This window comes from Glycine soja, chromosome 1 (genome assembly GCF_004193775.1).
Source record: "Glycine soja cultivar W05 chromosome 1, ASM419377v2, whole genome shotgun sequence".
NCBI lineage: Eukaryota > Viridiplantae > Streptophyta > Magnoliopsida > Fabales > Fabaceae > Glycine > Glycine soja.
Window position 1 is genome coordinate 53,470,983 of NC_041002.1, and position 22,809 is coordinate 53,493,791.

The 22,809-nt window shown below is 33.5% G+C and overlaps 4 protein-coding genes and 1 non-coding gene across 6 annotated transcripts; 3 read left to right on the top strand and 2 right to left on the bottom strand.

Annotated features, from left to right (window-relative positions):
* Window positions 1-905: 905 nt before the first annotated feature.
* LOC114422552 (ACT domain-containing protein ACR1-like) lies at window positions 906-5,221 on the bottom strand. 2 transcript variants are annotated; one of them, XM_028388978.1, is made up of 8 exons: window positions 4,843-5,221; window positions 4,410-4,504; window positions 4,239-4,284; window positions 3,224-3,338; window positions 2,917-2,984; window positions 1,865-2,521; window positions 1,611-1,718; window positions 906-1,512 (listed from the first exon to the last, which is right to left on the bottom strand). In XM_028388978.1, the coding sequence occupies exons 2-8, from the start codon at window positions 4,478-4,480 to the stop codon at window positions 1,135-1,137; spliced, it is 1,443 nt and encodes a 480-aa protein (XP_028244779.1). In that variant the 5' UTR covers window positions 4,481-4,504; window positions 4,843-5,221; the 3' UTR covers window positions 906-1,134. The 2 variants fall into 2 exon arrangements, with proteins under 2 accessions (XP_028244779.1, XP_028244771.1); XM_028388970.1 differs by having other exon boundaries at window positions 3,224-3,341.
* Window positions 5,222-5,424: 203 nt separating this feature from the next.
* LOC114422562 (protein PHLOEM PROTEIN 2-LIKE A10-like) lies at window positions 5,425-7,633 on the top strand. The gene is made up of 2 exons (XM_028388990.1): window positions 5,425-5,627; window positions 5,982-7,633. The coding sequence occupies exon 2, from the start codon at window positions 6,025-6,027 to the stop codon at window positions 7,243-7,245; it is 1,221 nt and encodes a 406-aa protein (XP_028244791.1). The 5' UTR covers window positions 5,425-5,627; window positions 5,982-6,024; the 3' UTR covers window positions 7,246-7,633.
* Window positions 7,634-9,722: 2,089 nt separating this feature from the next.
* On the bottom strand, window positions 9,723-10,370 carry LOC114422568 (phytosulfokines-like). The gene is made up of 2 exons (XM_028389003.1): window positions 10,123-10,370; window positions 9,723-10,016 (listed from the first exon to the last, which is right to left on the bottom strand). Exons 1-2 carry the CDS (start codon window positions 10,237-10,239, stop codon window positions 9,900-9,902), a joined length of 234 nt encoding a protein of 77 aa, XP_028244804.1. The 5' UTR covers window positions 10,240-10,370; the 3' UTR covers window positions 9,723-9,899.
* An 8,088-nt stretch (window positions 10,371-18,458) lies between these two features.
* On the top strand, window positions 18,459-19,295 carry LOC114422578 (basic leucine zipper 4-like). The gene has a single exon (XM_028389012.1). The coding sequence runs from the start codon at window positions 18,484-18,486 to the stop codon at window positions 19,000-19,002; it is 519 nt and encodes a 172-aa protein (XP_028244813.1). The 5' UTR covers window positions 18,459-18,483; the 3' UTR covers window positions 19,003-19,295.
* Window positions 19,296-20,894: 1,599 nt separating this feature from the next.
* Window positions 20,895-20,988, top strand: LOC114368755. Its single transcript, XR_003657408.1, has one exon. It is a non-coding gene; the product is annotated as a small nucleolar RNA snoR126 (small nucleolar RNA).
* The last annotated feature ends 1,821 nt before the right edge of the window (window positions 20,989-22,809 follow it).

Genomic DNA, 22,809 nt, shown 5'->3' on the forward strand with positions numbered 1-22,809 from the left:
TTGATCTTTTAATTTTTAAAATTGATCCATTTTTTTGGAAGAATGTGCATTTTGTGATTGTATAAATAGATAAATTAAAAATCAAATTGAATCTAAAATATATATAAATTAGAAGATTAAAAAACTAATTCAACCTAGAAAATAATAAAAATAATTTTATTATTTTTTGTTTTTATTTTCTATTTTCTATTTCTCCTGTGTTTCTTGTTTATTTTTTTTTTAAAAATAAAATAAAAAGTGGCATTTCGTAATTAAAAATGAAAACAGTATACTTTTAAAAAAAATAATAATTAAATGCTTCGTAATTGTTGCCAATTTTAGTTATCGAGATGAAAGCAACAATTACGCAAGCAATGTGGTATCAATTTTCATTGGAGAATAGTGGTAACGGCAGTACAGTCCCTGTTACTTGATGTAAGTTTTGTCCATTGTTGATTCTGTTGCTGTTTTATGTCAGTCTGTCAGACAAGTATGCAAATCAGTGTGCAGCTTGACATTAATCAGTAGGAGAAATGCTATAAATATACAATAAATTTCTAACACTATTTTTAAAGTGTTGTTCATTATTGGGTGGAATTTTCCAAATTTATCAGTCAATGATTTCTTTTATTTAATTTGACCTATTTATTTAGTGGTATTCTATTTACACGAGTTTTGAATTTTTATAAGTAACAAATAAATATGCTTGCATCGTTCTTCTCGGTAGAAAAGACTTTGATCGTTGTAAACATGTCAAAATATCTTGCCTCTTTATTTGTTTCCTTTTCTCCTTTGAACATTTTTTGGTAGTCCTCTTCTGTCTTTATTACTCTATCCGCACATGAAAGTAGAAATTTAGAATACAATTTTATTTTCGTAGCAATACCTCTAGTGTCAGTAAGAAGAGTAGGAGGATGATAGCCAGATGGAGCCAGTAAGTTTTATCGAACTATTGAAGAAAAAAAAAATATGTACAATGCCCATAAAAAATGCAAGCTAGAACACTCTTACCCAGTTACCTTTCTACATCAGCTACAAGGAAATCAAACGAGGGAAAGGAAAAAAAAGCTAATTAACTAAAAAAGTCTTATGTACACAGATATTTGGTAGTGACATTCACTGAAGTAGAACAATAGTTCCGGAGGTATAAACTTGTCAGGATCTAATGGGCCCAAAACCACCGGAAAGGCGTTCTAATCGAGACCATAGCAAGCTTCCTAGAGAGAATTTTGGTTTAGGTTCCATACTGCCCATGGTTTCATTTATATCCGAGGAGGAGGATGATTGATGCACCCTATGTGGCGACTTGTGATCAGTAACAACAGATCCACCGGAAGCTTGCCTTACCAATTCCACGATGTCTGGGTTCACTTCTTCACCTGAAGAATCCGTGACAAAGAATGATCCTACCGCTTTTTCTCCCTCTGTTCCAATCTCAAATCTTGATATGGATAGTCCATTTTCACGAAACACCCGGGTCACATTCGATAGAAGCCCCATTCTATTATCAGTTCGAATATCTACCATTAATCCCTGCAACAGTGCATACATGCATATTAATAACCCAACATCAATCATTACTTTCAATTCTTTTTTGTTATTTTGGGTTAATATAGAGCATGCATACATACATGCGAGACTCTGCGTTCAATTGCAGCGATTAAGCATAAGGTGAGTTCTTCCTTCTCCCTTTCACTGGGAAGAGCTAAACTACCCTTGCAGTTCCTTATGAAGTACTCCTGTAAACAACACAGATTATTAAGAAGTGTATTAGCGTAGGAAAGGTCATAGGTTCGAATTTCTCACACTATTAGTTTTTCAATTGAAAAAATAAAATAGTTGAATCCACAAGAAAGTAGGTTGGTAGATGTAGATTACATGGTACCTGATGAGCCATGGATCTCTTGGAACTAATGGCAGCATGAAAAACCACATACTGCATGTCCGTTAGAACGCAAACGGTGTCGAACAAGAGCTTAGGACGGTCTCTGCTCCTAACGTTGACGACCAAGTAGCCTTTGTCCTCGCATCGACCAACAGAGACGTGGGTCCCATCACAGCCCTTCTTGTGCTCCCCGCTACTGTCCCCGTCACAAGCGCGGCAACTCTCGTAATCCCTGTCGGCGTACATTAGCTGGTGGAGCCGCCGTTCCGTGTGGGTGCGCCCGGTGCCCAGCGTCGTCACCCTCACGCTCTTCTTCTGGCCGGTTTCGCCGTGAGCCGCAACCACATTCTCCAGCTGCTCCTCCACTAGGCCCAACCGTTCTGGGTCGCTTATGGGCCCAGGTGAGGATGCGTCTTCCAGGAATATAATGCAGGCCACCCTGTCATTGTGGGTCCAAGCCATAGCAGAGGTAACGCTGCAGCCCAACTCAACAAGCACTGCTGATAGCTCTGATAGTAGGCCCGGTCGGTCTGTCACACTCATCTCCAACGCTGTGTTCTCCTTTGGCACGTTTTGTTGCTGTGCCTGTGGTGCTTTCTGACTAACCATTTCTGTATCCCTTGAAATCTCCCTTTTACTTCTAGTGGCGCACAGTTCCTGCAGCACTAATCTTTTTAGTTTCATATCACCCATTTCTTTTGAATAATTAACTTAGATATAGTTAAAATATAATTTTGGTGCTTCATTCTTTTTTTTCAATTTAGTTTCTTCACTTTTTAAAAAATAACACTTTTGATTTATTAAACTAAGTTCATCTTTTTATTAATTTATCACATCAATTTAGCTAGCATGACAAATTATGAGAAACGTTATGCTTTAAATGTGTGTTTGCTATATTAGTCAAAATTAATACTGTTTTTGGCATTTAGAAAATAAAACATGAAGTGCATGTCTCAGCACATTTTTATTTTAATTTCTCTAACAAGTAAGTTTGAAGTATGACGTCATTATTTTTAAGTGCAAATAATACTTATAGAAAGAGACACAATGACCTGCTGGATGTGGAGCATGAGGGTTTCGTCTGTGAGCTTCTTGCCAGCTTCATCAGTCACGTGGAACACTGCATTTTGTAATAAAGAAAAAAAAACCCACACGACATGGATCAGAACCGAGCCATTAACGTTTGCAGATGATGATAGTGCGATAGTTATGGGGTTTGGTGTTATATGATTCATGCATAGCTCATATTTACATGATATAAAAACTAATAAGGTATTTAATAATTACACCATTTCGGTGGATTTGGAAAATTGTAGAAAGCTGGAGAATATAAAAGGGACTCAAGAGGGAGACACTGACCGTCCATACACCATCCACCATCAGAGGAAATGTATGATTTGGAAATGATGAGGTCAAGATCTGTCAACACTTGGACCATCTCCAATAATATGCCCTTCCTGTTTGCACTATCAACCTGCTTTTCCACAACACACATTTTATTGAATTTAATCTTTAAGTTTTTTAAGAGATGAAGACTAGAACTTTTATAATTCGCACGCGTTAGTACTTAGTAGTTGTTTTAGACCTCTATTTTAGCCGAAAGCCCTAACCATTTTATTCTTTTTGGTTGCGTGCGGCATGCAGGTTTTGCCTCTGATTTCTGTGAGTTCTTGTTTTTGATTATATACTATTTCATACAAAACATTTTATAATACTTTCTATAATATTATTTTTCCTCTCTCTAGCTCTAATCCGACACATCTTTCTTTGTTGAACAAATAAATTATATAAATGTAGGCAAAGACACTTTTTAATAACGGTTACGTCATTTTGATAGAACAAATTCAAAATTTGGTTTTCTTTAAGAGGAACTTTTTTCTTGGGTTCTTCCTATAAGATGACAACAAAGTAGAATTGTTTTATCCTTTCTCATTCACATCCCCTTGTAATAATGCTTAAAAAAGCAAGCACGTACCACAATTTGCATTGGCTTTTGGTACTAAGTGTTAGACTGACAACTAAATATCTTTGAACCTTGTATAATATAATATAATATTATATAATGACAATGATTAGTTACTATATACTTAGTCGCCAAGTGGGAATGTCCACAATGGATATTAATCTAATATGTATCATGTTGTTCCCATTATTATTTTCCTACTATATACTAAATGGTTTATCTCATGAAAGTACTTATAGTACTATGCCTGCAGGTTAAAAATCTATGGGTGATGTTCACTGAAAAGCCATAAATGACGAAGTAGGGGACACTCCACGTATTCAAGCATAATTAATGAGTCAAACACACAATGAATAAGGCAAGATTGATTATTTAACATGTGCAACTTGAATGTAGAGAATTGTGTCTAACCTTCACCACAGTGCAGTCTGGGCAAGAATCATTTTCGATACAGACCCTGCCAGCGCAGAATTAAATACGTGTAATCCATTAATTAATCTATGATGAATCAGCTAAGCAAGAAAACAATGATATCTAATTAAACAAGAATCAGAAGACGACAAGAAGATTGTACTGCAGTACCTGGGAGGATGTATTCTTTCTATGAGCGATTCAATCTCGCGATCGATGTGGGCATGGTAACATATTTCCATTATTCCCTGAACCCTTGCTGCTATCTGTAGAATACAGATTCACACGCTGTATAGTTTTGAAATGTTCTAAACGGAAAGAATGAACGGTGAAAGAAAGTGCGCATATCTATAATGGAGCGCCGTATATCTTGTTTCCAAACAGAAATTGTGAGTTATCGTAAAAAATTCTATCTTAAAAAAGACAAGGAAGTTGTATGGAAATTGAGCAGGGTTTTCCGCTCATTGAAGCACTGAAACTTTGAAGGAAATCATAAAAAAATAGCATTATGGGAGATTTGGAAAAGGAAAAAGAAAAAAAGAGAAGCGTATGGGCAAATTCATGAAAAATATTACAGACAGGATAGCTAAGGCGGTTACGTTACCTGTGCGGGTGGGTGTAGGGAATAGCAGCAGATGTAAAATGCATGGAGTGGAGATTTACGTTTGAGAAAGAATTGGAGAGAGAAGAGGAACAAAGAACGGGGCCAAATCCTGATTTTCTATATTTGGCAGCGTGTTCCGTGCTCTATTGGGTAGGAATACAAATGTTTTCTTTTTTCAATTTTCACACACCCCGCGTAGCCTAAACAAAATGGAATAGCATCCAATATTGGAGACCAAAATACTGAAAATGCAAATCTCGGTTCTCCCCCCTTTGGTATGTTGTTGTACTTCTTGGGAGCTATGTTTGTTCGTGACTTTTGGGGATACGACATAGTAATAAGAGAGTTGCTTCTATAGCTTCGGAAATGGAATTAGGATGGATCCATCCATCCCGAGAGTAAAAATAGATACTTTTTTCCCTATTTGGTTTGAGAAAATATAAAAATAAAAAAGTTAATTTCTAAAAATAAAAATAAAATTATTTTTTTTTCTTCCATCCAACCAAATAGGTAGGATCTTAGGAGGGAGAATTATTGTTGTGGTAATGCCACGTGTCTTTTGTTTTCTAGGTGGGTAGTTCTGGTATTCTGGGTGACTTGCTCATGCAGTAAAATACACATGTTATGGTGGCATCATTCATCATATCCCCCTTCCAAGCGGAATCCACGTATTTGCGTTAAACTGAGATTTGGATTCCACGCATCACACCTTGTTTGCAGCTTCTAGTTTTCCTTTCATACGAGCATCAAGTCACGCGCTTCAAATTCTCATGTCACAACCTCAGGTAACATTATTAGCAATTTTGACTTTTTAACTGTATTCTTTTTCAATTTGTTGATTCAGTTTAATTTATTCAATTCTCTAGCTTATATTTTTATCTAACAGTTATATTCCTTTCAACTTTTCTCATAATAATATTAGCAACCTTGAATGCTGATCCTTCCACATGTATTTGGATGTAGTAGTTTGCTCTTGTGTTTTATCTTCTTCTTTTTTCTTAACAAAAAGAAATATTTAGTGGTGGTTGTGATTCTTATGTGGCGTGACGGCTGAATTGAAGATGACAGTTGGGGCTATAGCTTCCACCAAAAAAGGCAAAGTTTGAACTCTGAATTTTTTACCTTAAACCTTCTCCCAGGTCCGTCTCTCAATTTGGGGTGGGTCAGCTACGATTGTAATAAATGGAAGTGCAGTTAGTTGATAATTTCCGTAGAAAAAAGAAATGGATCTTGATTCTGTGTGCGGTTGGTTTGGGTGGGTTTAGCGCTTTCAAGCTCTATCACGCGCCTTCCGTAGCTCGCAAGAGAAAGAGGCTTTCGAATCTTCTCAGTGCATTGGTCTCCGTAGCGGAAGCCGTATCCGAATCTGCTGATACCATTGGAATCGTCTCCAGAGACGTTAAGGATTTTCTGGAATCCGATTCAGATCAAATCCCCAACAGCTTGAAGCAGATTTCCAAGATAGCTCGCTCGGAACAGTTGTCTGAGTCTTTGGTTAGCGTCACCCGTGCTGTGACCGTGGGAGTCTTGCGTGGCTATGAATCCATGAACCGGACCGGTGGTGACCAAACCGGTTCAACCGTCGTGGACCGGGTGCTTGACAAAATTTTAACACCAGCAGGGTCAGGTTTTGCTTCTGTAGTTCTTGGAAGCTTTGCTAGGAACCTTGTTCTTGCCTTCTATTCAGACCAACATAACCACTCAGGTAGGGAATTTAACTCGAGCAATTCCAATTCGGAAACTGTTCTAGCATGGGTGGATGTAGTTTGTGGTGATAGGTGTGGGGAACTAATTGGGAATTGTGTTCAATTGTTTGTGAGCACCGCGGTTGCGGTTTATCTCGACAAGACCATGCATATCAACACCTATGATGATTTCTTTGCTGGCTTAACTAACCCAAAGCATGAGACCAATGTGAGGGACATGTTGTTATCTGTTTGTAATGGCGCTGTGGAGACTCTCGTCAAGACATCTCACCAAGTGATAACAAGTTCAAATGCTGATGTTGGTTCTGGTTCGGATTCATATTTATCTATCGGAGAAACTGTGAGAAATGAGGACTTGGGTGTAGGAATGTCGTCGGTTGAATCGAAAGTGGATGTTTGTGATGATGAAAATAAGAGTGGTTGGCTGAGCAAGGTTTCGTCTACGTTGGCGGTTCCCAGCAATAGGAGCCTTGTTCTCGATGTGACCGGCAGGGTGACATTTGAGACTGTTAGGTCGTTCATGGAGTTTGTTTTGCAGATATTTTGTGCTTCTGTGAGAAGATGTGCTCATATTGTTCATGAGGCAGTACTTGAGATTGTGAGATATGTTGCAGCAAAATCCTCTGTTATCGTCACAATATGTCTCTCGTTGTGCCTGCACATAATGGGTGGAGGTTGGGCTTTGGTGACAGCTTAAGTAGTTGTGACTACTTTCATTCACCAAATAGATGTCAATGGTGATTTGAACTTGAAAAGTTTTCTGTAGTTGCTGCTTCCTTGGCCATGCAGTTGTATCATAATATATATATATATATATATATATATATATATATATATATATATATAACACATACATCGATTAATTTTGTAAATGAATTTGAAATTCTGAAATATTAAAGAATGTACAGTGACCATGGAAGTCGTGTCTTCTCTTACCAATGTAAACTCATGGGGCAAACAGCAGTACTTTCTGTGTTGGGTGTTATCATTCATGATTAGAAGTTTAGAACCATTCTTGAATTGGAATCTTAATATTTTATTGTAAACACATCAGTTTGTATATGTTATTGATTTGATATTTTCCACTGGCTGGGGGTACATGCGCGGGTCATTTGAACTCTGTTCCCCATCCCCCCTTTTTGGATATAACAACTCTGCTTCATGACAAAACTAAATGAGAGGGATTTCCTAATGCCTTGTTTTTTTGTTTTTTTTTTAAATACATTTCCTAATGCCTTGTTAGCTCACTATGGCTAGCATTCCCCTCGTGGATAATGTTTTTAAACTGCTGCTGGAGGGGCGAAGCCAATGCTTCTTCTGGCATTTCATATACTTCAATTGTAATTACTGTTAAACTTCTTGATCTGTGTTTGGAAAATTTGTCATATTACTAACTGACTGAGCCTCAGCTATTCTGTGTTTGAGCTTAAAGTGCATTGCAACTAACATGACATCCTACCTGCACACGTAAATTCTCTGCACATCCTTCTTTTCGTATTATTCATTCCATCGTCAGTGGAAGTGGAATGTTTATATATGGCTAACAATGGCAGAGGAAATTGCACTTATGCACGTTTGGTATATAGTTTGCAAGCTTAATATTAGTAAGCATTTAAATCAGCTAAAACTAAACCTTTATTGACATGCAATGCAACACTATCTGTCGTTAGATTAGCTATGTCAGTTATTATCTAGTTAGTTGTTTCATTTATAAAAAAGGACCTGGGAGTGCCAAATTAACTAACACTCATTCCTTAATTGTATTTTTATGAATTGGATGAACATGATTTGAGAATTTTCATCGGTTGGATCCAACTTTACCATGATGGATAAAAGATTGAAGGACGACGTTACTGGTGAAATCAGACTATTCATACTCAAGTCCTTACATGCTAGTGCAAATATCGGTTCGGCAAGAACGCGTGATGAATAATTATCTCCCATCACTCTCGGTTTATACGAGTGAAGCTCAATTCTTCCGTTATGACAACATATCACACGGATCTATTTGTGTATAAACTGTAAACAAGCTGTCCTTGGACCAAACATTTTCCTAAAATTAAACGCCACGAGGAAGGCTTCATGCTCCGATTTATGATGGAAAGTTCACCCGTGATCACTAATTAACTAAAAAGACAGCTCCAACTATTGCTTCAATGGACCTCGAGGACAAAATCTCCCGTGGTATAGGAACATTGCCACACGTTATTATAATTATTGATTAAAAAAAATCAATTCTTGAGGTTATGAGAAAAGTACATTTATTGGGGGAAAAAATAATAAGAAAAAACAACTTTTTCATGACCTAAAATTAACTTTGCGTAAGTTAATTGGTAAAAACTCAATTGTATTAGCTTATTCCCAAGTGATTTTTTATTTACTTGTGTTTAAACTAATTTAAATTTATGGAAGATTTTTTTTATTTTTTTCTTATTTTATTCTCTTTCAAAAGTTTCTGGAGAAGTTCATTTAAACTGATTTTTGGACAGATATGATAATAGAATATAAATCGAATTAAGAAATTTAAAAATATTTCATACTCTGTGACCATTATGTTGGGATAAAAATAGACGAACTTGATTAAAAAATTATTAAGTACTAGTACCCGTTACTTTGTTAGTCACGGAATGGATTCTCTCCTACGTATGCCTAGATGGCTAGATTTCTTTAGGCTACTTGGAGAAGACAACATCAGCAGCATAATTATTGAGGAATTATGGCAAGTTAATGCCTGTAACATATAACAAAGGCATGCACAGTACTTTCCTGTATAGTAGTAGTAGTAGCAGCAGCTTATTTCTTCGAGGCCTCTCTATCTATGCAACTCAAATGGTAGTAGTAGGAAGTTTTAAATAATATCTGAAGTTATATCATCAAGCTCAACTGTCAACTAATATGATCACTACTCCTCCAGACTAAAGAGGCACACAACTTATTGATTACATTGAATACTGAAATCAGAGAAGAGTTATAGCCTGCATTAAATTCAAAGTTATGGTTACCTCTACAAGTCAATACTCACATACTCTTTTTTTTTTATTCATTTGTCTCATAATTTAACTGATAAAAAAAAAGGATTACGGTCTTATTATGTGTTACCTCTTCAGTTTTGTTTTTTTTTTCAAAGATATATAAGAGATTTAAATGACCACACAACTATCAGGTAGACAAGTATTTCCATGGTAGTTTAAATTTCATAGCATATACAGTAATAATATAAATATAGTTCTAAATATATAAGCATAAAAGTAAGGAAAGAGCATCTCGAGCCTTGTCCAAATAAACAAGCTACCAGAACCTAATGTACAATATTACTAAACAACCATCAATACAAGAAGGGAGAAAATTCTTTCAAGGGTTATTATGCTTCTGCGTATAAATATAATCGATGTGTGCCGTAAGTGTCCTCCTCATCAAACATTCCTCTTCTTTAAATCCTTCACAGCTTTCATCAACTTCCTCAACATCCTAGACGCATGAAAAATATATGGATCAGACCCTTACTAAACATAACCACTGAGAATAAGAAAAAAGAGAGTGTAAAAGCTAACGACAGAAATAAAACTCAACCAACCTGAGGGTGTGTAGACACCAAAGATTCCTTGTATAAAGCTGGTTCAGGGCGTGTGGAGTGGGTGATCATGCAGCAGAGGAACAGAACAGTGAAGAACAGGATCGTGACCTTGCTCATATTTGCTTTATGCTAGTGAGAGAAAGGAGAGAGGGTTTGTGTGAGTTGAATGGAGGCAGGGATTGATGCTGGGAATTTATACAGAGAGATAAGGTGGAAAATGAAGGTGTGAACCTTGGAAGGTGAAGAGGGAATTTATTTAATGCAGGTGGTAATCAAATTTTCTACAACCAAAAAAAGTTTTCTCCTTTTTCTTTTTTTAAGAAAAAAAATAAACGGTCAAGTCAATAGTGGGGAAATTTTGAGCAGAACCAAAAGGCAGGCAGAACCACAAGTAATGAACCGAAAAACAAATCAACAAGAAAAGAAAGGTTCGAACTTCGAAATTCCCCACTTTATAATTAATTGCTGGATTTTTTTGTTATTTGTAGGATTACTTGTCTGTCTCTGTTTTTAGCTAACGAGAGAAACAGAAAAGGTGTCCTACATGAGAGAAAAGTGTAGAAGGAATAAGGCAACAATGTGCCGTGTTTGGCAGTGGCAGTGGCAGTGGCGAAAGGTAATGCCATGTTTGCATTTTTTTCCTGCATGACTTGTTACTAATCGCTCTCATTTTGCATATGTTTCTCGTGGACAGAGCACTCCACTTACTGCACAGTTGCTTTTCTATTTTTTAACAAGACAAGATTTCACTGAACACAGCAGAATAGATTCTTTATATTATTATTTAATTAAAAATTATTATGCATAATAAATCTGTTAATTTTTATAATAATTATTTTAAAAATAATTTTAAACACTATTTTGATTAGTTAACATATAAAATTTATGCCAAGATTACATGCATGTTTTAAAAAAAAAATAGATAACATAGTGAATTCATTATTAATTCAAACACACACTTAAAATGTAGCTTGAACTCAAAAATGACAAATAAGAAATGGTCTCTTTTCTCGAAAAACAAAAAAAAAATGTCTCTTTAATTTTGGATTTATTTTTCAGATGTGTATATACGTAAATGAGATAGAAATAATTATATTTAGTATTATTTTTTGTCTTTTTACAAGAAATAAGTATAGTGATAAAAATGAACAAGGGGTACTATTAGGTAGAAGTAGTATTACATATGGTGTTAAATTTTATATTTTTAAAAGTGAAATTTAGTTATATTTGATAAAATTAGTTGAAAAGTTAATTTAGAAGCTGGAAAGTTAGTTAATAGTTAAAATCTAAAAAATTAGCTTATTAAATTATTAATACACTAAAAAATATAAAAGAAAAGAAAAATAATAAATCATATTTTATTTAAAAAGATAACTAAGAAATTAAATAAATATATTAAAGATAAAAATAAAAAAATATAAAAAAAACTAGACATTAACATTTTAAAAAATATCATGTGAAATAACGTTTCAAAAAATGATAAAAATTATTAAAAACATTTATTTACTTAATAATCAAACAAGATTTTTAAGATAAAAGAAAGTTAAAAATTATTGCAATGGATAATCTTAATGAACAGTTGCTAGAACGTGATCTAAGAAAAAGTTTTGTTCTCACTCGTAAATTTATGATCTTTTTATAATTAGGAGAGATAAATAAGTTGTGTACGGCCGGTGTGCTGAAAAATAATAAAGAAAATGAGTTATAAAATACTAGTGGGAATAATACTGCTCTACTTTCAAGTGGCTTGCTTTTCAACAATTAAACCAATAAGGTGCATCGAACTAAGTAGTAATCGACCTTATAGTCTTTTAAGATTATAATGTACTAGCAATTATGTAAAAAAAAAATAATTATAATAGCTACCTTCAGTTGGTAAAAGTTACCAAAAATAATAATGGATGTGCTTAAAAAAAAAAAAGAAATAATTGAGCATACAACGAAACAACAGAATTATTGCGAAATATCATGAACTTTGTTTTGACATAAATATATGGATGAATATGATATGATAGTATTTTTTTACTTGAAAGTTTATTCATGTAAATTTGTTGTTATTAAAGATTTTTTCCTTTTAAAAAAACATACATGAATCTATAAAAAGATTAATCTTTCTTTTATGATTTCTTTTATCATATCTAAAAAAAATTGTCATAAAATTGATCATAGTCTGCATATCCTCATTCAGAAGTGCAATCGAAGTTGAACTCTTCCTATTCGTATAGGCTCTCTTCCTATTCGTATAGGATGTATCAAGTGATAACACTTCTCATTGTAAAAAAAAAAAACAAGAACTATAAATTTGAGCCATATGACATTTATATTTATAATTTTTCATATGTGCATTTTTTTAATATTGACAATTCAAATATCATCTATTGATTTATATTTGTAATTTTCCAAATAATATTTATTAATAGGTGATATACAATGTGTTTGGTAAGAGATTTTAGTAGCTTATATAATATTTTTTTGTTTTCCCTTTTCTCACAAAAAACTACTATTAAGTGGTAATACATTTTTTTATTATTGCTTAAAACTTGTTAAAAAAAATATAAAACTATGAATTAGACTCATTAAATAAAAAGTAAAACTTATGAAATTTTATAATTTTTAATAAAATTAAATCAATAATAATCAAATATTCAAAAGAATATATAAAAAAAATAATGTTACTAACATTTTTCTTTCAGAAAAAATCGTCTTCTTTATAATAATAGTGGGTATTATTATGCTTAAAAAAAAGAATGGGTATTATATATTTGGATTACTACAATTGTATCATTGAGAGTTATGTTATTCATGTAATAATTTTAATAACATCTTTTATAACATTAATGGTTTTTTCTTTTATTACACCAATAATTTTATTACAGATTTTTCGTTTTTATTTTTCACGTGTATTTTTTTAAGACAACTAATTGGATGCCCGTGTCGTGATGATTTCTTCGCATGCCTCTAATACCACTGTTTTTGCTATAATGGGAATAAAATTATAAAATTATTAATAACAATTACATCATCTGATGCCAAGTATTTTTGCATACATAATATCTAATATATGATATTTTGCCTCTTTTAAAAAAATCTAATATCTAAAGAGCAAACAGATTTTTACAAAGTAACCCTCAACGTTTTTGTACACATAACTTGTCGTCGTGTGATGATGAGTTGTCAATCATATGCACCGATCAAGCCTCTGATTTCTAATTGCTAAGTTCATGTAAGATAGAAGTGTACATGCACGAGAGATAAGTATTGACAAACTAGACAAGGTTACTGAAAATGGAATATGATCCCTAATTCTCTATTGACCGCAAATAGATATACATAAATGATAACCAAAGGACAATTAGTTTATGTCTATATCATAAGTGCTGTCTTTACGCATCTCTTCAAGGTGAATTTTAGCCACTTTTTTCGTTTCTAAAACTAAGTGTCTTAACTGGTAGAAAAAAAATATTTGATTTGCTTAATGCATATATATATATAACAAATTTCACTGGCGTCATTAGTAACATATATAACTAGGAAAACTAACATGCAAGTAATTAACGAATGGAATCGAACTTGGCTTAGCTCTGGTATCTGCGAGTGTTTGCCATGTATAAGAAAATAATGTCACAAAATACTTGTACCAAAAAATAAAAAGTGTAAAGAAACAGAATCTATTCCAACGCGTAAGGATCTAAAACTAAAATCCTCATTCAGTGTCAGCGTATATCCTTATGTGTTATGTCAAATTAAGGATACAGCTTTCGGCAAAGATTAACTAAAGTTGTATGTAATCTAGAAATCAAACTCCCCGACAGAGAGTCAAACATTAGCACCTCTTTCGTCCAATATTTGTTCATAAAAAAAAATTATCAAAAAACTGTTGGCACAAGTCATTTGATATTTGAATTTTTTAACCAAGGTCAGAAATTTGATCCTGTGATTATCTGTCACCGTGGAATTTTTCCATTAACCAAAACATTCATGCTTATGTAGTACCTCTGAATTCATTTGTAAAAAAAAAAAGAGTGTCATGTGTGTTACTTTTTCGGTGAAACTAAATTGTCATTTGCAAGTTTTTATTATATATTTTTTTTCTTTTTCTGTCTCTCTTTTCATAATTATGCTCTCTTTTATCTCTTTTTTGCGCACTATTATGTAATATCTTATACAGATTTCATACATAAATACAATTCTCTCATCCAATATTTATTTAAGACCGCTCGTGACAAGCGTATCCTGCCTATTCCAATTTACTGATCACATGTTCAACTAACAATAGAAAAGGACTTGTGATGTCAGCAGTTTTGTATACTTATTCTTGGACGTGAAAGAAACAAATAATCATTAATTAAATTTTGTTTCGTAACGTTGACCAAACAATGGAATAAAAGTAATTATTATAGATTATTAACCTAGAGAGAGATTTAAGAAATAAATTTCAAAATTCTCCCTTTTTTCACTCACTAAGCCAACCTTAACTCCCAAGTATCTTATTTTTTTTAAGGATAAAAATCAAAAAAGTTTTTTATAAGGACTAAAATTAAGCCAATCATTTTATATGAACTAATAACATATTTACCACAGTAGTTTGTACTTGTAGGCTTACAGCAACATAATCTGTGCTCAACCATTGTAATAAGGCTGTAAGAAAGAGTTGCTTATGTGTTCAAAATTGTAGGGGGGGACTTTTTGTTTCTTAATTCTATAAGGTTTTAAATATTACATATTTGTTATAAACAAAAGTTACATATCTAAATGAGTTAGTTTCCGGATTATTTTTCAACGTGGATACAGATGGGTCTAGTGCGATCGAGACAATTTTTTTCCAGCCCAGTGTACAAGGACGACAGAAAAATAAAAAAAAATAAGAGCCCATCTTCCGTGCAAAGACAAAACAAACTTGGCTTGCTTGCAGGACCAATTCCAATGAAAAAAAAGCATATATACGCATAATCTCAGCTAACACAAGGCAATTGTTATTTATACCTCCCTCATTTCATAATATACCTCCCTCTTTTCATAAAAAATATGATTAAAATAGATACCAAATATAATTATAAATTGAGGTTGGTTGCATGTGAAATCAATGAGTGACAATTTTGTAACCTTTAGGCCTTTTTTTTTAAAAAAAAATTATCTTTATTGTAAGCATATTCTCTATTATATGTTCTTTGATCGTTTTGAAAAATACATTATTTTGAATATTTCTATAAAAAAAATTGATGCTTATTAATATTTATTGAATGAGTTGAAATGTTTATTTACAAGAACACTCACCAGTGTCCCTTTGCCATTAGAGACCAATAAATTAAAAGTCTCACTGTTCCGAAGAAATACAAGCCTTGTTACTCTTGATCCTTATCCAAATTATTAGGTGATGACACGCGATGATTTTATGCCTTACAGATAATTCATCATGTCCATCCACGTGAATGTGACGGACTTGCGGGGTCTAATCGATTTCAAGAAAAACCTCGTGCTTCATGCTATTCCTCAAACATCATAGGACCGGGGCTACCGAGCCAAAAGCAAAAGAGGTTGCTAAAGTAATCCCTTGAAAATCTATCTCTTTTTTGCTATAAGTTTCATCTTTGTTAATTTTTCACTTTTTTATTTTATTTTGCATCAAAATATCTTGTTGGTCCTTTGCTACTTTTTTTCCCCTCTTTGATGAATTGTTTCCTTCCCAACTTTATATCTCCTTCCTGTTTCACATGGTTTGCTTACTGCGTTCCTCCTTTTACCATAATTTTCAGCAATTATTGTACTCTCACCCTTGCCAAAATATAAAGCCAGCCACACTATCAATGTGAGGCCAAGTCTCTTGAAGCTTGTTTAGATATTGTTTAGCCATGCCACTGACGTGAGTCTGTATTCATGTGGTCACTTTGTTTTATTAGTCGTTCGAAATCGATGACCAACTTGTTTCCTTCTTCACTATTACGGGGTCGTAATAAGAAAAAAAAAACTGCCATATTTGTCGCTCGAATTAGCCACTAAGCTGTGGAGGAGATTGGTTCAAAATGTTGCCTGGTCTATGGCCCATTTGCTAGGGCATTTTGTTTAATGGATGTTGCAGCTTTAATGCTTTACAGTTTTGTTTGCTTAAGCAACTGAGCTAGCTAGACTCCTTGGTTTAATGCTTTATAGTTATCATTTACAAACTCTGTCTTAGAATGTTACTCATATATATTAAATAGTTTTAAAATCTTAAATATATAATTACGTGCGCGGAATGCCCTAACTTTTTGACATACCTGATAATAATAATCATGAAGTGATTCTCACCAGTGACTGCTTGGTATTAAAAGCCCTCCTTTGACGGGGAAGCAGGGTAAGCGATCCATAAAAAAATAGACGGGAAAGGAAATTTAAAATTACTAAACAGCTTTAAACTAAGCCATAATTTTTTTTACAAAAACAATATACGTACGTATATAATAATCATTATTCTTTAATATTATGCATCCACTCATATATACACGTAAGTAGCCTAGCTAGTCTAAGAATTCAAAAGGTGAAGCCGTCTCCCTTGTAATTTAGCCTATATATTTTTTTTATCACTAAGATATTAGTGGAAAGTATGTATCAGTAATTTTATTGATGGTTAATCTTTATTAGAAAACATAACTTCCTGTCTCGCATACGTAGCTGCATTGCCTGTCTCATTTAATACGTGCGTATGGTAGCATACAGGTGATAGTGCAACGGAAATATCATGCATGTTATTTAATAAAAGTTATCCATATCCTGAGTTAGCAAAGAGTATAATCAGTTCATTTATAAAGAAATTCTATAGTTGCTAAAAGGGATGAAAAAAAATTGGGGGACCATGGCCCATGAGTTCATGACTGCCCCGGCTCCCATGAAGCTCCTCCACCGAGTATAATAGAAGAAAAATAGCGTGAATTTCGTCAACCACTTCTATTCATATATTAATTAATTTGACAGTTGCTGTTAACGATTTTGGCGGCTTTAACATAGTGGCAAATGGATAGATCTAATAAAATAGCTAGCTTTAACTCAAACTATAAAATTCACGATTCTTCACAAAAATCATATACACAGAGATACTGAGATAGTACTTTATTTTCACTCCACAATATGTGTATGCGGCCTGATGACCTACAACGAAATCCGGCCACTTGTGTTTAAATTAACCTATTGGCATTCGATTTATAAGAATATTGAAATAAAACAAGTTAATAATTGGACGTCACTTACCCGTAGTGCTAACCGGAGCTTTCACCATTGATGTCATGATATTCAATGAACAATTAGCTTGTGTTGAGTGGTGCACAACTGCACAGTGCACACTATTATTATAGCTATAGCACTCTTATTATTGAATATGTATAAGTATAACACGTGCGAGCTCCGGCTTGGCTAAGAACGGTGGATCAACGTCATTAATCCTTCCAATCATTGGACACTCATACTCACACACTCAAGGAATCCCACACGTGTCAAGCATGGCCCCCACGGGGTAAGTTTCCTTCATGACTAAATGTTGACTGTGAAAATTATATTTATTCTTCGAAAGGAAAATATCTTTCATTTTTTCAGATGGTAAAAAAAAAATTCATTTAATGATTTTATTAATAAATAAATATTTAAAAGTGAGACATAAAATTTATTTTTGTTTATGAGTTTTTTTTCGTTAAATAAACAATTCATAATTCTTAACTTAATAGAAAATGTTTAATATTTAATACAAATTATGATAATAATTTCTATAAACATAACCATTTTATTTATAATAAGGTTATAATTTATAAGATAATATAATAACTTTTGATAAAATTGTTTTCTATTCAATAATTAGTTTGTAAGTAATTTTGATAATAATAAGAAATAAAAATTAAAAGAGTTAAGTTTTTTGCAAAGAAATAGAAATTGGAGAAAGTCATGGATTTAAAATTGTATAGTAAAATAAACATATATAAATCCTTTATTAACGTACAAGTAATAAAAGATTATATTTTAACATTTGCTTAAAATAATCAATCAAAAGATTATTTCTTGATACTTGGTGAAAGATGATTTTTTTCATAATAGAAAAATGTGGATGTTAACACTAAGCTTAAAATCAAATATTTTCCTGGGACCCGTCCGCTGACGTCACCAAATTAAAAAGAAAATGCGCATAACCCTTAACCCCACCATCCTATAGTGCTGACTGACTCAAAAGCTAAGTGATGTATGAACGTAGTTTCCCAGTAGTTTTTTCCCCCCAAAATGCCCCTCCAAAATGCCGTCAATTACGTAGTCCAATCCCTACGACACGTCAATAAATATGAAACCCCTACGCTGCATTTCTTCCCTTTCTCCTTCCTTCCTTTCTCCCCTCTCTAGTTTCCTACCATGCTTTCTGCTATTTCTTTTCAGGGAAACCCATTCCCGGCGTTGGAATACGGTTTCACGCCTTGGGATGGGCTTCACTCTTTGGGCTTCAAGCCCACCAGCCCCGACCCCAACCACGTCACTTCGAGTTCCGGTTCAGACGACCCAAACCGAGCCCATGCCGAAGAAAAACTGGCCTCGGACGAGTCGAACCGCGTTGCATCCATCATGGAGGAGCGAAAACGGAGGCGAATGATATCGAACCGGGAATCTGCCCGAAGGTCACGCGTGCGTAAACAAAGACACCTAGAGAACTTACGGAATCAGGTGAACCTATTTAGGGTTGAAAACCGGGAACTGAACAATGGGTTGCAGTTTCTCCTTCACCACGGTAACCGCTTGCGAACCGAAAACGAGTGGCTCCGGTCCGAACGAGCCCTGCTCCGTCAAAAACTGGCCAACATAAATCAACTTTTGCTTTTCCAACAATTGCAAGCATTTTCCTCTGCATGGCCCTGCAATATTGTCATGGCGGAATAAACCTTTGATCACCATTATATTAACCACGTAAACTAATCACAATTCGTCCTCCGTTAAATAACTAAACGAAGTAATACTTAGGTTAATTTGTTGTTTCATGTCTGTGTAAAAGAGTTGTTAAAGGTGAAGTAGGGCAAGGAAGTGTACCGGTGCTTTTTCTTTTTCTTTTTTTTTTTTTGAGAAAACCGTAACGGTTTTGGAAAATATATCCTTGTTATTTTTTCAAAATCAGAAGGGTTAATAGTTATTAAAATGTAAATTATTACTTAGTGTTACAGTTATTCTGGTGTGAATCTTGCTTTTGGTGGTTGCTTGGTGCTCAATATATATATTAATAGGAAATTATTACGATATAATTTATATATTTTAACTGGCGAAATATAAGAAGAAAATATAATATTTATTGTGACCAAGAGAAATATAAAAAGTTATTATAAAAATATCATGTATGCAGATAATATATCCTATTATCATATATCCATTCACTTTCTTGAGCTACAATTTGTTGTTCGTCATGTAATCACAGCGGTGAAGATGAATTGAATTTTTAAGAATGTAATTCATATTTACTTAAATGGATTGGATCTTAAATCTATATTTGTATTTTTTTAAAAATAATTTAGATTTAAGATCCAATTCATTTAAGTGGATATGGATTTAGTCATATTCAATTTATATCGATTTAAATATTATAAAGATTTTTTTACAAAATTTAGTAATTAAATGTTGAAAAGTAAAAACTTAGCATCGGTCCATTTAAGAGCTATTTTCAACTGACTTCAATCAAAATTATTTTCAATCGATCTTGGTTAGGTATTTTCAGCCTACCTCAATTAGGACAACTTGAGCTGACATCGGCCTAGACATTGTTAGACCGACATCAACTAGGACTTTTTTCCAGTTGACGTTTGTAAGTGCACTTTCGGTCGACGTCGGTCAAGGATGTTTTTGGTCGATCTTATATAGAGTTATTTTATAGTTGAGTTCGGCAAGGATTTTTAGTCAATGTCAATTAGTAATATTTTTTGATTGACATCGAGTAGGGGTTTTCAATCAGTGTTGACCGTGATTGATTTTTTGTCAATGTTGGTTAGGGTCTTTTTGGCCAACATCGATAAGGTTTTTTTGGTTGACGACGATCATTAATATTTTTTTGCCAACATCAGTTGATACTATATTTTGGTCGATGTTGACTAGGTTTTTTTGCTGATGCTAGTTGAAATTTTTTTTATTGGCTTTAGTTAGGGTTTGTTGGTCAACATCGATCATGACTATTTCTTTTGGTCGGTGTTGGTTAGGGATATTTTTTTATTGACATCAACTAAGTTTTTTTTGATCAATGTCAATTCGGGGAATATTTTGGCAAAAATTAGCTAGGTTTTTTTTTTACCGATGTTGGTCGATGTCGGCCAAAAAAATCCTAGTGTTAACAAAAAAAAAGTCTTATCTGATGTCGACCCAAAAAACTTTGGTCGATGTCGGTCAAAAAATCTATTTGACATTGACCAAAAAATAATCTCAACAATGTTGGTCAGAAAATTTTTTAAAGCCAACAATAATGTCATCATTAAAATTTAATAGTAAAAATTATAACATTTAAATTTTTAATTAGTATAGTTTTCTCCATTGGGAAATATGGGCCTTAAGCTTGGACTTGTTCCATTGGGAAAATCATCTAGAATGAGTTTTTTTTACTCTCCCTCTATCGCTCTGCTTCCCTATCTCTCCATAGTGCGTTTCCTTCTCGGGACATGTCTGTCTTATTTCTTGCAAATCTTTTGCCAATTCTTATTGTTAGTTGCGCGCATTTTTTTTGTTTGTTTAACTTTACATTTTGAATTAGGTTCTTCTAATGCTGATTTTATTGTTTTTTAAAATTTTATAATGACCAAGGGCTATGGTGACCGAAAACATTTCTCGATTCTGATAAGGACCAAAGCAAGTCGTTAGCTATGCGATGATAGTGTTTGTGCGTGTCTGAGCCTACCATTTCCTTTCAACTTATATTTAATTGTTAGAACTCAGAATAATGTTGCACATTTCTGTACTATAAAAAATTATTCAACTTCACTTAGCTCTTGAAATTGTTTTCGGATTTTTCATCAGCAATGCACTGTATATAAGCTGATCGATACGGTGCATCCCTTAATTTTACAGGGAGAAGACAATTGAAAAACATTTGACAAATCCAGTATAATGTACTTATGAGAAATATTTGTATGTTAAGTTGCAGTTTTAAGATTGTTATGCCAACATTTTAAGCATATTATAGTTTTGAGATTTATTTTCTTAATTCTACTCTTCAGTAAATCAACCTTGAACGTCAAAACCAAGGGGATAAAACAACCCAAACATCAGAACAATCAAACTTCAAAACCCTTGGGTATTCAATGCTATAACATGAACAATTTTACGATAATTGAAAAATCGTTAGTTTCCTCGTCAATGCAGTTGTACACTAGTACTTTTTATTTAGCTGCTCTGTGTCTCCCTTTCTTAGTTTCGTTTGCTCTATCGTCTGCTTAGGTATGTGATTTCAGAGATATGAACACTAGCGTTTTTGCTAGACATGCAGCAAGGAATGTTTTAGGCGCGGCCCTATATTGCCCAAAGCAAATTCTTTTTGGTCACATGACTGGGGTATCTTTGCATTGCACTCAGGGTCTCCCCTGTGGACGAGATATCTTTTTATTTTTTAATTTTTTTACCTCCATCCGTTAAAGGTCTAAACAAAAGGGTGTTAGGATTTGTGTCAATTTCTTTCTAAAACAAGCTTCTTTTACATTTCCGAAGATTGATATTCATTGATCAAGTTTTTTGTTTTTTTTTTTGCTAACATGATCAACTTAAAGGAAAACGTTAATTTATAAAATATGAGTATGCCCAAAATTAATCCCTGTAAAAAGAAGAAAAACATCACAAGAGATAATGGGGATGTAAGATTAGGATATATCAATCTTTCTATTGAAAATAGGCTGTCTTAATTTTGCTCCAAATAACGCTTCTTCCTGCAACAAGACTTGCTTTTTTATTTCTTATCACGCTTTTATAACTTTGTTTAATAAATTTAAAGGTCTTAATGTTCTGTAATGTCAAATTATTTAACCTATGCCATTCATCTCCTTTGAGTATCTTTATTGTGCTATAGTCAAGATCTTTGATTTCTCACTTTTCGTGTCACACTTCCTCAAGCCCGCTTTAAGAGTGTCTAATGGCAGTAGATAGAAACAACTAAAAGAGAACATATTCGTCAATTCTATCCATATAACATATCTAAAAGATCTGTGATAAAATTATTGACAAAAACATTTGGAGAGGGTTATTGCTGAAAGATATGAAAGACCAGAGCACCAGGAGGAAGAGAATGCCAAACAAAAGCGATTCAAACACCATGAAAAGATGAGAGAGCAACACAAAGAAGAGAAGGGTGCTTACTCCATCCCGCCCTTGGTTAAGAGTCTGTTTCTAATTACTTCTGATTAGTCTCTAAAATTAGCTTGACCCTTTGTTAGTGAAAGGGAATTAACATGATATGGTTGTTATTACATCTTCATATGGGCATTTAGCTATTCAGTTGTTTTTAATCAAAGAGATGGGGGGTAAAATATGCATCACGATAATGAATTATTATCATCAATCTTTGTTAATCTTTCTAATTTGATTCTCGTGAAGGTTTTTAGCTAAATAATTGACACTACAACTACAAAATTTCATTGACAATATCAACTACGTATCATAAATTATACAAATCAAAAAGAAATATCAGTAAGACATTAACATTTAATTTTTCAGAAAGTGATACCCCAG

Coding starts and splice junctions, on each gene's coding strand:
- LOC114422578 (XM_028389012.1), top strand. CDS start 18,484: ATGCTTTCTGCTATTTCTTTTCAGGGAAACCCATTCCCGGCGTTGGAA.
- LOC114422552 (XM_028388970.1), bottom strand. CDS start 4,480: ATGGAAATATGTTACCATGCCCACATCGATCGCGAGATTGAATCGCTC. Junction 2,985..3,223: donor TGGTGGATGGTGTATGGACG/GTCAGTGTCTCC, acceptor TACAAAATGCAG/TGTTCCACGTGACTGATGAA. Junction 1,719..1,864: donor AGAGATCCATGGCTCATCAG/GTACCATGTAAT, acceptor TGTTGTTTACAG/GAGTACTTCATAAGGAACTG.
- LOC114422568 (XM_028389003.1), bottom strand. CDS start 10,239: ATGAGCAAGGTCACGATCCTGTTCTTCACTGTTCTGTTCCTCTGCTGC. Junction 10,017..10,122: donor TGGTGTCTACACACCCTCAG/GTTGGTTGAGTT, acceptor TCATGCGTCTAG/GATGTTGAGGAAGTTGATGA.
- LOC114422562 (XM_028388990.1), top strand. CDS start 6,025: ATGGAAGTGCAGTTAGTTGATAATTTCCGTAGAAAAAAGAAATGGATC.